The sequence below is a fragment of the Sciurus vulgaris genome (assembly GCF_902686455.1).
Source record: "Sciurus vulgaris genome assembly, chromosome: 8".
NCBI lineage: Eukaryota > Metazoa > Chordata > Mammalia > Rodentia > Sciuridae > Sciurus > Sciurus vulgaris.
Genome location: NC_136468.1, coordinates 63,768,117 through 63,781,567, shown reverse-complemented (window position 1 = coordinate 63,781,567; position 13,451 = coordinate 63,768,117). Strand labels below are relative to the sequence as shown.

General features: G+C 35.7%; 1 protein-coding gene across 9 annotated transcripts in view; it reads right to left on the bottom strand.

Annotated features, from left to right (window-relative positions):
• Positions 1-13,451, bottom strand: part of MAGI2 (membrane associated guanylate kinase, WW and PDZ domain containing 2) — a 1,317,383-nt gene that overhangs the window by 542,631 nt on the left and 761,301 nt on the right. For all 9 annotated transcript variants that reach the window (XM_079150214.1, XM_079150216.1, XM_079150215.1 and 6 more), the window contains one exon: positions 1,504-1,623. In XM_079150214.1, the coding sequence (XP_079006340.1) occupies positions 1,504-1,623 (120 nt within the window). The remainder of the gene's footprint in view (positions 1-1,503; positions 1,624-13,451) is intronic.

Here is a 13,451-nt window from a genome sequence, read left to right as displayed (position 1 = left end):
AATATGAAGAAAATACTGATCTAATGCATTAAATAATCCCCTAAATATTTGTGCCTTTTCCTGGAAATGTGGAAGTAGCCAAATGGTATCAGCCTAAGTTGCCTGAGGAATGCTAAGTAATGGAAGAAAATTGAATACTTTTAACAACCTCAAAATACAGAGTTCTTGAATAACTATAGCCATTGAACCATGTAACTAAGAAAGTGAAGGAAGAAGAAGTGGACTACATTGTTAACATGGCAAACTCAGTTTACCTGATGATGGTTGGTGGAGTTCAGATGCAGAGTGGGTTAATAAGCAGTCACATATATGAGTTTTGTTCCTCCTATCACTCACTATTAATTGCAATTCATTAAAACTAGATTCATCTTTGGACTTGGTATATGTACAAATACTCTACATATATAATAACCATGAAGTAGGAACTAAAGGCATTATTTTCTTTTTTAGTTATTTAAAAATTACTCAACCTTAAAGAAGAATGAAATTATGACATTTGCTGGTAAATGGATGGAGCTGGAGAATATCATGCTAAGTGAAATAAGTCAATCCCTCTGATATGCAGATGCTAATTCACAAAAAGGGGGAGCAGACTAGGAAAGAATAGAGTTACTTTAGTTTAGGTAGAGGGGAGAGAAGAGGGGAGGGGAGGGGGTCTTGGGGCAGGAAGGATAGTAGAATGAATCAGACCTTATTACCCTATGTATATATATATGACTGCATGACTGGTGTGATTCTACATCAAGTATAACCAGAAAAATGAGAAATTATACTCCATTTATGTATGATGAATCAAAGTGCATAAGTGCATTCTACTGTCATATATAACTAATTAGAACAAATAAAAATAGTTAACTAATGAAAAAAATTCTAATGCACAGCACAGATACATAGTTTCATTAGACAAAAACTAGATGCCTGTACAACAACAAACACGGTCCTGTGAAGCCAGGTTTGGAGCTGAGGCAGATTCTGGCTCGTTTACGGTAGTGCTCTTTCCACTGAAAAGTACGTCTCAAGTTCACGGTTCTGATTTCAATTCTTCTTCATATTTGACTCAGGTACCAAAGGAGACTTGCTATTGCATAAGTCTGAAATTCATCTACGGATCATATTTTCCTACCCTGTCATTGTGCTTGGAACGCAATTTAAGGCCTGTGTTGTGGAGAAACTTGAGAAAGCCAAGTAGACACAGAGCCCTGCCCTCCTTTAGATGCCACCTAGAGTTAAAAACATTTTTTTTTTTTTTTTTCCTAGAACATCACACTTTAGCCCCAGGAGATGATCATAAGAATCTTCAGTGGATGTATACCCACATGTTTCTCTCTGCATCTTAAAGTAGAATTCAGATGTATTTCAACTTTCTCTAAAGTTATCTTGTTGAAGTGCCCAAACCAAAAGGAACAGCACATTGGTAACCTGGTGCCCTGACATGCTTTAATCAAATGGACAAAAAAAATGTGCTGCAACAATGAATAGGTTTTGCAAGGCAGTAATGCTTACCTTCATAAGTCCCACTTTCTAGGAGAGCACCACTTTTCTCCAATTCCATAAAATCTTCAACGGTGATGAAAATGTAGTCCACCCCAGGGACCTCACCCTCCTTATGTGGCCTTGTGGTGCCTGAATAAGGAAAATTAAAAACAAAAGAAAGCCTCTAAGTGGTCTGTTGCTGAACTTTTGAAATACCACCATACTTCTGAATATTCAATAACACTTGTTTGTACATCCTGTTAGTTGGCAGTTTGTGTTTGTCCTTCTGTTTATTTGGCAACAGAAAATAGCAGGGGGTAAAGATGAAAGTAAACATACAAAGCATTTTTCTTCATCAAGCTTTTATAAAGAGTTCATTGCCATGGAATGTAGCTGCATAGAATTTTTTCAGAGAAAACTGCAGACCATTGTGCCCTTTTTGAAGAGGTGGTTTGAATAGTGGCCCAGGAGTTTGCAAGCTCAGGAATTTACATATTTCACTCCCATGAATGGACCTCTATTGTTCTACAGATTGCTGTGCTATGACATAAAATACAATGGAAAATACATCTCAGTAAAATGTTAGTTTATATTTTCATGAGCTGCTTTCTTTTGGGGGGACTATTTGTTAATTTTATACCTACAATAACTTATATTGGTTTTAAGGGTCAAAAAAATCTTGACCATTACTTAAAATTTGATAAATGAAACTGAGTAATAATGAAAATTGCATTAGTGATTATAACTATAATAATATTTTTCTTTTTGTTGGTTCTATTTAGTTATACATGACAGCAGAAAGCATTTTGATTCATTGTACACAAATGGAGTACAACTTTTCATTTCTCTGGGTGTACATGATGTAGAATCACAACATTTGTGCAATCACACATATACATAGGGTAATGATGTCTGTCTTATTCCACCATCTTTTCCACCCCCTGCTCCTTCCCCTCCCCTCATTTCCCTCTGCATAATCCAAAGTTCCTCCATTCTTCCTTTACCCCACCCTTGTTAATGTATTAGTATCCACTTATTGGAGAAAACATTTGGCCTTTGGTTTTTGGGGATTGGCTTATCTTGCTTTTGGGATTATAATATCTAATTTAACAGGAAAACTTTCTTTGACTCCATTTGGCTTTCTTTTATTGTTACATTATAGTTCTACATAATAGTGAAATTTATTGTAGCACACATGCACATAATTTGGTCAATTTAATTACCCAGTAGCTACCCCCTTCTCTCTTTTCCTCCCTCTCCCTATCCCATCTTTTACTTTACTACTCTCCATTCTATTTTCATGAGATTCCTTTTTTTTTTTTTTTCTTTTTTCCTCTCTAACCTTCGTGTGTGAGAAAATACACAACCCTTGCCTTTCTGATTCTGGTTTATTTCATTTAAAATGTGTTCTCCAGATCCATCCTTTTTCCTGCAAATGACATAATTTCATTCTTCTTTGTAAGTGAATAAAATTCTATTGTGTGTGTATACATATATTTGTATGTGTATGTATATATGTATATATATATGTATATACATATGCCAGATTTTCTTCATTTATTCATCTGTTGAAAGACACCTAGGCTGGTTCCATAACTTGGTTATTGTGAGTTGTACTGGGGCTGTGCATGAATCACAGTATGCTGATTTCTAACTCTTTAGGGTAAATATCAAGGAACAGTACAGCTGAGTCATATGGTGGATACATCCCTAGTCTTTTGAGGAAGCTCCTTACTGATTTCCATAGTGGCTATACTAATTTACATCTCAACAGTATTTAAGTGTTTGTTCCTTTCCCCCTACATCCTCAGCATTTATTATTATTCGTATTCTTGATGATTGCCATTCTAACCAGAGTGAGATGGAATCTCAGTACCGTCTTTCTAATACCTGCTTACATGGCCTTCATTTCTTCCTTCATTATGCCTAATTCTGACTGAATTTTGAGGTAACCTCTTCCCAGGGTTTACTACCTGCTGCCGCTGCCTCTGCTTCCTACATCCCTTACACAGGAAATGAAGGTACTGAGGGCCAATATAACAAGACCATAGGTTGCTCAGTCTGTGGCTAGTCCAGCTTTCCTGGAGAGCATGGCTTTCCTTCCCTTCTATCCAGCTGATGAGGCAGAAACAGAAATAGAGATGTTAAAGGCTGACCATGTCCTAAGCTTCTTCCTTTCTTTTTCTCTGCTAACTACCTAGGAAATTTTGTAAGGGCAGATTGGAATTTACATAATGCATACATGCAAATAAGTATGCAGAAATATACAGAGGGCAAATATAGAAGTAAGGTGGCACATTGGCAGGCTTCCTCATATTTCAATCTTTTCCATATTGTCTCTACACTAAACAAAAAAGTATTTTAAATCCCTACATATTATTTTTATTCTCTGAATTTGAAATCTTGATCAACTAGGTCATGAAAATAACCAGTTAGTTCTCTTTTTGATCTATTAGGATCAAATCTAAACTGCAGATGAGAGGCATAAACTGTTGTCAGGATGTACGAGGTAGTAGGAAAATTGATTTTGGAGAAAAAATAATTCCTATTAAAAAACATTTTAAAAAATTTGAAGGCATTATTTTCTAAAATTAAGTTTTACAATCCTTCTTTGGGGGTTGCAAAACAATTTTTTTCTATAATCATGTTTAATGTCTTTCCCCTGAATTTGTTATTGTATTTAGTTTAACTGAGCTGCATTCTGCAGTATTTTCCACTGCTTTTATGCTCTAAAATACAAACCTCCCACACTCAGTATGCATAATTTTGTTAAATTAATGTTTCTATGAGAACCTTAACTTTCAATATCCTGATTTTTATGTGCTTAACCCTTGTGAATTAGAAGGGCATTAACATGGTTTTTGGCAATCAATTTGTTTTTCTGTTTACTTAGAATACACTCTAATCATTAAGAAAAATCATATAACAGATTTAATTTTCCCTACTAATTCATCTGCATGTTTCAGAAGTTACATGCTTTGATTAATTGACTGCTTACAGTATGGTAATGCATTTCCAGCACCACATGCTTGAGGGCAATTTCCAGGGTAGCCAACTTATCCAGAGCAATTCACCTGAACCAAGTACTAGTGAGCATGTTATGGCTGCAACTCTGCTTGGTTCACTAAGTGGTTCTCCATCTCTGCCTTGCACCTCAGGCCTCTATGACTGATTAGCTGCCTGTGTGATGTGTCAGTGTTACCTGTCACTATTGCCTGCCTGATGCTAGCTGCTTACCTCACTGACACTTGAAGAAGTTCTCCACAATTTCAAATGCTGCAACCCTGACTTTGACATCTCTTCTCCCCTTTTCTTTTTCTTTGACTTCCGATTTCTTCATCTCTTCTCCCTCCCTGTGTTCCCAAACCTGGCTTGATTTGCCACTCTAGCTACTCAGTGACTGGGAACCACCTAGAACTCCTCCTTCCTTTAGTTTACCATCACCATTTCCCCACTTGTAATAAGCGCCCATGTTCATTAATAGACTGCATTTTCTAGAAACACTTATAAACTGATACTGACAGAACACTCTGCAAATTTAGGCTATTTAAGGTCAGTTTGATTAATGCACTTGGAATCCTTTTATATATATCTTCATGGTTCCCTGTTACATTCCAACCACTTTCTAATGTTCATTTGCTTTTTCTGCAGGATACTTGAGCTCCTTCTTTTCTTGGTTAAAGAAATCAAATTCCCTGAAGTTTCCCAACTTCTGCTTACCTTACCTGCATTATCCTGAGTTTTCTTTTTCCTTCAAAATTAACCCTTGCTGAGACAAATCCCTTCTCCTTTGCTTCCTTTCAAAGTTTAGGGTTGCTTTTTTTTTTTTTTTTTTTTTTGTCAGTGTCTTTTTTTAAAATTTCATTTGTTCTAATTAGTGTACAAAACAGTGGAATGCATTTATACATTTTGATAGATCATACATAAATGGAGTGTAATCGCTCATTTTTCTGATTATACATATTACAGGAAGGGTTGCTTTCTTCTACATCGAAGTTACAGACATGAGATTTTTTTCCTTAGTTTCAAACAATTCTGTAAGAATTTGTTACTTTTTTTATAAAGGTAGACCTTCATCGCTGCCTCCGGTCCCCACCCCGCCACACAGAAAACCTTTCTTTTACCCAGGAGACAACATGCTCAACACTTATCTGAGTCTTTTGTTTTACCTCCATCTCTTTAGTACATTTAGGATGCCTCTTAATATTTTACTTTAGTCACAACTTCTTGATTTGCCAGTGAAGAAAAATGAGAATTTAGTCTATATTTCCCAGTTCTACCCCTTCACAGACACCACTTCCTCCTCCTTTCCTTTTCCCATTCTTGAAATTGAAGAACCTTGTGCTTGGGGAACCACTTAATGTTTACATTAGTAAGGAGATGTACATGTGTTCCCCACTGACTACTTTTGCTTTCTGGTGTAACTTTTTGATTAGTCTACATTTAATATTTTCATTTCTAATTTTCCATATATAAATCATTAATTCAATTAATGAACTCTCTCCTTGTTGGAGATCAAAATATACAAATATATCTAGTCTTTTATCAAGTTTATCCTGGTGAATAAAACTCTCCAGAGGTCTTCCAACCTGCTCCAGTCTGGATTGTGTCAGCCTACCCCACGGCTGTCATCCTGGGACAAGCCAGTTTCGTCAGCCAGGAGATTCTCTCTGTTTCTCTACCTTGGGCCATAGCTTCTCTTTCCCAGATCCCATGCCTACTTTGGGGGTCTATGCCCTCATGTTGGCAGAGTACATCTGTCAGAAGCTTCCTGTCAAAGGTAGCATAGAAGCTACATTGCTTGGAGATTTTGCCTGTCTGAAAATGTCCTATTCCAGCCTTACATGTGGTGATCTGACAGTATTTCAGGAAAACTTCATGAAAATATATTTCTCCATTATGTTCCTCTGTTAATCCCATCTGCGTGTTAGTCATGCCAGCTTGAACTTTTCCCTCACAGTCACTTTTGAGTCTTCTCTCACTCATTTTTTCTATCTCCAAATATTTGGCAAGTTCTATGTCTGTAACTCCAAGATGCCATCCTTCCCATCCGCACTACCTCTGATGCAAGCCTTCCATCCTGGTTCAGAAGATGATAGTTGCCTTAACAGTGTTTATCTGTCTCTCAGCTTATCTCTGCACTTCCCAATTAGCCCTGATAAAGCACAAGGTTGGCCACATATGATTGATGTTTACTCAATCTCTTATCAAGAAGGTGGGTTGAAAAGACAGGGAGAGGGGCTAACAGAGAAAGTTCAGATCCTATTGTGCACAGTAAAAGACAACTCTCATGGGATGCCAAGCTTCTTCACATGGACTTGCCTTGATGGAACATGTAAGAGAATATAATTCAAGAATTTTCTGCTGAAAAAATGCCTTCCTTTCTGGAATGGCAGATGTCATTCTGCTTTTTCTTCAACCTAAAATTTCCATCATTAGAACTACTTTTTGGTTCAAATAAAAGAGAAACTATCTTTAAATTGTATGCTCTAGTATATAAGAATCTGACCTATGGGATAAAACTGTCTGTACTTGTTGGGGCTCTCACACTTGATATCAGTATTATCTGGTATAACGTTCACCTCTACAAACTCTAGTTTTTTTATCTGTAAAAGGAGAATAAAAAAGCCCAAAAGATATGTAAAATAATGTCAGACATACAGAGAACTCAACAAGAATTTTATGATAAGTACTGCTGCTTAGAACTATCATGGATACTTTTTCCCTCCTACATTCTTGTTACAAAGAGTAAATTGAGCATTTGCTATGTGCCAAGAACTGTTCTGGATATTTGGGATTTATCTTTTAATAGCACAGAATAGGATCCCCAGTCTTATGTCACTCATACTTTAACAGGGAGAGGCAGAGAATAAACAAAAGACACAATTTAAAAAGTAAGTTATCTAATATGCTCCAAAGGGTTAAAACCCATTGGTGACCATAAGTCAGGTCATTCCCACCTATGCACAATTTATCAGGTCAATTACTGTAAGTTCCAACCATTAGTTTGGACAATATGGACAAACAATTTGAAGAGAAGAGAGAGGCTGTGAGCAAAAGACCTGAAGGGAAGCAGAGACCTGCAACACTTATGGGCTACAGGCTTCCCAGCGTGGCTGCAGACCTCTGGGAGGCAACTGGAGATCCACCACGAGCTTGGTTATATTTTGGAAAGAATCACCAAATTTTTTAAAAGAGATTTCACTTATTTCACAGACGGATAAGTTTAGCTTAGGTCATCTGGTTTAAAGCACTGGGGCCCAGTGTAGGTTATTTTTGAACTTTGGAAGTATTTTCATAGCATGGGTAAGTATGAGAGGGCATGGTGGCTTCTGGTGACTGGTATATGTACAAACACACAGAGAGCCTCGCTTTTAAGAGGAAAAGGTGGAAGTATGTTTCTATTAAAAAAGGGTTTTTAGTATTGAGGTTCAGGAGATTTGCATTTCATTTTTGTTTTCATGTTTCAAGTATATGATCCTGGATTAAAACATGATTTAGCTGATAAATACTTTCATCATGCCTTAAGGTAAATAATATTAAATGCTATATAAAAAATAAAAACATGAATATCATGCCAACAATATCTGCATCCCTCTTTAGCAGTATTAATAGTACTGCCAAGATAATTTTAACAAGTATCATCATTGGTATTGTATGGACATCTTATTAAAACTCATTGTAATCTAATTTTAAACCAATTAGCTTCATTTAAGTTACCAGTTCTTGTAAATAAGTAGTTCTTATGTCTTTCTTTTAATTTGTTATAAAGAAATTAAGTCAAGATGTAAATCTATTTTCTCTGATTATGCACTAAAATGAAGCACGTGGTGCCTTAGTTACTACTTACAAGGGTCCTTTTCTGCTTTTGTTAGACACATAGGACAGGTAGAGACCATGGCCTAGGCTGTAAGAAATTTTTATCATTTGCTGAATCATTTGAAAAGTGTGAAAATGCTCATAAAACCTTATTAGTGGGTCATTTAGTTTTACCTGCAGGTATAGCACCTTCAACAACAAAAGTCAGAAAGTGTGCTTTTAGATCTATATGCCCTGGAAGAAAGGATATTAGTTGGTGTTAAATCAGTTGGCAAGGTTGAGGCTGAAGAAGGAGAAAGCAATTGGATAGGTAGGAACATCTCTTTGGAAAGTTATATGATTCTAAAAATAAGGCAAACACACATAAAATGAAATGCAGTGTTGCACAATGGTAATTTGCTGCTAAAGGTAATTAATATCTAGACTGGAGAAATAGTTAAGTTGAATTTCCTGAAATGGTTACCTACCTTATTTTTATGCTGAAATAATTATAGTTGCTTTCCCAACTCAAAAGATCTTGAATAGAGAGTTGACAGTGAAGCAAGACTCAACAGTAATAACAAATAATCATCCAGCCTTAGCAATAAGGTAGAAGCTAGGGAGGATCAAAGAGGAAATATAGATGATTCATCATATAGCTGAAGTTGAAGCTCACTTTCTTTAATCGTGCTTCTATTTTGAGCTGGCATTTTTTTGAACAGTGCATAAAAAAGTCCAAAACAATTTTTATTATTCAGATTATGATTTGTATATTTCATTCTTCTTAGTTCTTCCAGACCAACCCTCCAAAGAAAAATAGAATTGAAAGAGAGGAAATTGCTACTAAGTTGAATATTTGCTTTATTTCCTATTGCTTAATTTCTTAAAAAGGAAACCAGTTTATTAATTGCTAAATGAAGTAATATATGAATAATCCCTCGATCATAAATTAATACCGTTCTTATGCTTAAAAGGCATGTCTGAAAAGAATGAATCTTCTCCCAAATAGCTGGCTTATTTATATACAGTGAAAGCACATGAAGGCCACTTGTCATTTTGTTACCATGGCAACTGGGGGTGCCAGTGTAACAAATTTTTTAAATTAAGGAGCATTGCCCCCTTTGCCTTAGGAAGAAAGGAGCATGATGTTTATGGCAAATGTAATTCTAAAGCACATTTCCTCTCAGCTTTCTAATATTTCCTAATTTTGTAAGATATTTTTTAAAAATCACCAGCTTAAAGGAAAATCATATTACCTAGATGATGGCTTAGTGTAGTGATCTATTGTGATTTTTTCACATGCTGAAAGTTCTAGGGTGCCTGTTGCATGGCAGGCACCCAATACATATTTACTAAAGAAACAGACTTCGAATTGAACATTAATAGTCAATGTGTCCTGAGCAGATGGGTCACTGTGTGGAAATCTGAGAAAGTGAATTCTGTACTTATGCATGTTTCTGAATATATTCTTTCTTTCTTCCTGGTGCTTCTCAACTGTAAGTTGAACAAAATAAATTGTGACAGCCAAGGTGGCTTCCCCTGGATTCAACCTTTAATTAACTCACTCTTAGATTCCTGAAAACACTTCTATAGTTTGTCAGTTACTCATTAGCTAGTGTGAACACCACCACCAGATCTGTGAATGTGCTGCCAATGAAAACATTCATGAGATTTGTTTGGCCAATGCCTTTAATCAATTTTTATATAACCAGCCTAGACCTTGGATTTTATTATACTTATTTTCAACCATATAAAATCTAGAAGAATGGTTTGCTTACTTTATTAGGCAAAGCAAATAATATAGTTTAAGTCACTGAATCTTATGCGATAGGTTATAAAGTAATGTGAGCTTTACAGATTTTATGGTAACTAAAAGGGTAGATTGGACTAGTTTAAAAAAAAATTAAAACCTACAACTCAATTCCATTAATCGCCTATTAGGTATAATAATTACTTATGGCCTCATTAAAACACTGCATGTTTTCCTAAAATATGGAAAATTTGATAATCCTCTTGTAAAACACCACTAGTTAGTTTGACTTATTTTTTTAAACAGTATATCAATTCAAACCCCAATAATTGTTTAAAAACTCTCTCATCCCCTAAAACATCAAGTTGTCAATTATCGTTTAAAACAGCACTGGCATATGCTAACAACAGGTATCTTTTAAAAACAGATACCTTTTTGAAAAAGAGACTTCTCCAATGTCTTGGATATAAAGTTTCAGATTAAATCCCATACACCACCAATTAACATTTTAGATTTTAACAGTGTGGATCATGGCAGCATCAGACCCAGGCCACTCCTCAGTTCATACCCAAAGGACTTAAAATCAGCATATTATATTGAGGCAGCCACATCAATGTTTATAACAGCTCGACTCACAGTACCTAAACTATGGAACCAACCTAGATATATTCTTCAACAGATGAATGGATAAAAAATGTGATATGTGTCTGTACATATGTACGTGGTGGAATATTACTCAGCCTTGAAGAAGAATGAAATGATGGCCTTTGCCAGTAAATGGATGGAGCAGGAGAATATCATGCAAAGCAAATAAGCCAATCCCCAAAAAACAAAAGCTGAATGTTTTCTCTGATAAACAAATGCTAATTCACAGTGCTGGGGTAGTGGGGGGGGCAGTGTTGGGAAGAACAGAGTTACTTTAGATTAGGTAGAGGTGAGTGAAGGGAGGGGAGGGGGTATGGGGATGGGAAGGATGGTAGAATGAACCAGATATTATTACCCTATATACATATATAACTGTATGACCACTAGGATTCTACACCATGTATAGTCAGAAAAACGAGAAATTATACTCCATTATATGTGATATGACCACTAGGATTCTACACCATGTATAGTCAGAAAAACGAGAAATTATACTCCATTATATGTGATATATCAAAGTGCATTCTACTGTCATGTATAACTACTTAGAAAAAATTTAATAATTAAAGAAAAGTAGCATGCATCCTAACTACAGAAACACATGGAGGACTCCTTAAAACATAGATTGATAGTCCCACTCCCAGGGTGTGGCCTGAGGATTTGCATTTCTAACAAATTCTTAGGTGAAACTGCTGGTGGTCCAGTGACCATAGTTTAAAAACTAACTTCACTCATAAAACCCCCAATAAAAGCACCATTAAATTTCACTGTCAAAATTAACTGCAGCCATCACAGAGCATGTGGGTCATTTGGCATTGACACTGGAATAATCTATAATCAATAACTGGGTTCAGAGGAAACAGTCACTGTTTGTTTTCTCGTGCACAGGGGAAGAATCATGAGAAGCTTCCTGGCTCCACAGTGCTGGCTTCTGCCACTTCTCATTGCTCTTTCACAGTAAGTGGAAAGTTCTCATAAAAGTTAGTTGAACTTGGGAAATAATGAACCTATCTCCATTTATGTCTGCATGTATGTAACTTTCATTGTGATTTGAAGCAACATAAATTATTTTGACCCATGTGTACAACAATATGGCTTAAATTCTGAAAACAGAGGAAATGAACACAGCTCACCAGGAGTAATCAATGATAATACAGTAAGAAAAGGCAAGTATCTAATGAAGAAGATCTCTTGCATTAAGAAAAGCTATGTAAGATGTCAAAAAATAGAAGACACAAATGAAAAATTTGCAGAATTCCAATAAGAAAGAGATAATAGCATCAAAGCATCTCCTTATGTGAAGGTACACATATTTACCTAATATTATTAGCATATGCCAACACTGCTTCCATAATAATTAACAGCATGTTGTTTCGGTGCATGAGAGAACTTTTAAATAATTAGGTGAGGTTTAGGTGACAATGCTAAGCAAACTATTTCACGCAATAAGTAGCATTTACTTTGGATTTAGAATCCATAAAACCCTCCACTGGAACACATTATTTAGGAAAACATAGCCTGTTATGAATTCCATGATTTCACTTATACATGTATGTCCCTGGTATAAACAGTGGAGTAAACAAGGGGGTTGAGGTGAAATGAAGTATCATTTGAAAGTTAATTTCATGGTACTTCATCACCTGAACTCGAAACTCATAATAACAAGTTAAAAAAAAAAAAAAAGGCAATGTCTGGGGTGGAAATTTCAAAGTGGATATATGCACATACATTTTCTATTTTAAGGTTGCTACACCAAATGACCGTATCTAGTTCCTGACAGTACTAGGACATCGCCAACCCCTGGCATACAAGCATCCGCACACTGAGGGCTGACTATGGCAAAGTGAATGACTTCACTCATTCATTCATTTGAAAGGATTAATACTCTAAATTTTATCCATTCCTTTACTCCTAAATCCATCTCTTCGACCCACCAGATTGTGGAGGAAAATTCAGCTTCATAAATTACTTTCCTCATAAAAATTCTGCCTTACTTCACTTGCATTCACGGCACAGAATAAAGCACTGATTATGAACACAGAGATACAATAATATAAAATGACTCACCCAAGTCAAATCAGATTCCTAGATAGTTATGTCCCTAGATTTTTGATCCATTCTTACTATATATAGACATAGCATACTTAATTCCATGTGAGAGGAGCTTTGCACTCTCACCAATAACACAGGGCAACAAATCATCATCCCAGATTCTTCACTCAACTATTAATTTCCTGAATTTTTTAAGAGACTAGAAGAAGATTAATGGCTCTTTTGTTACCAGTTAATTTATATTTGAATTTCTGATTTTACTTCTTCAATATTTAATTTAGATATGTTCTATATCTGGCATTCTATAGGATTAATAAGGAGGTTTTTGATTCCCAAATTTATTATTTAACAGATAATGTTTCAAGATTACATACTGAACTTAAAGAAAAAAAAAAAAAGGATCAGTGACTTTTTATAGAAACAATATATATTTAGTTTGAAGCCTTTATGCTCTCCTCATGTAAAATGAATTTGGGCCAGAACTAGACTGCAGACACCAGCCGCCTCTGAGCAAGTCAGACTCTTTTGTGACCTTCACTGCATAGAAAGTTTAGTGGGTCATAACTTTACCATTTTATCACTATTAGAATCTTGCAATGACATTAACTTTTAGTGTTACCATATGTCTCTATGGCATCTATATTCTGAAATGCCCAAGATAGATCATAGAATGGAGTCTTCAGAGCATCAAAAAATACAGATGAAGGTAAGAAAGCACTTAACTATTCAGGGA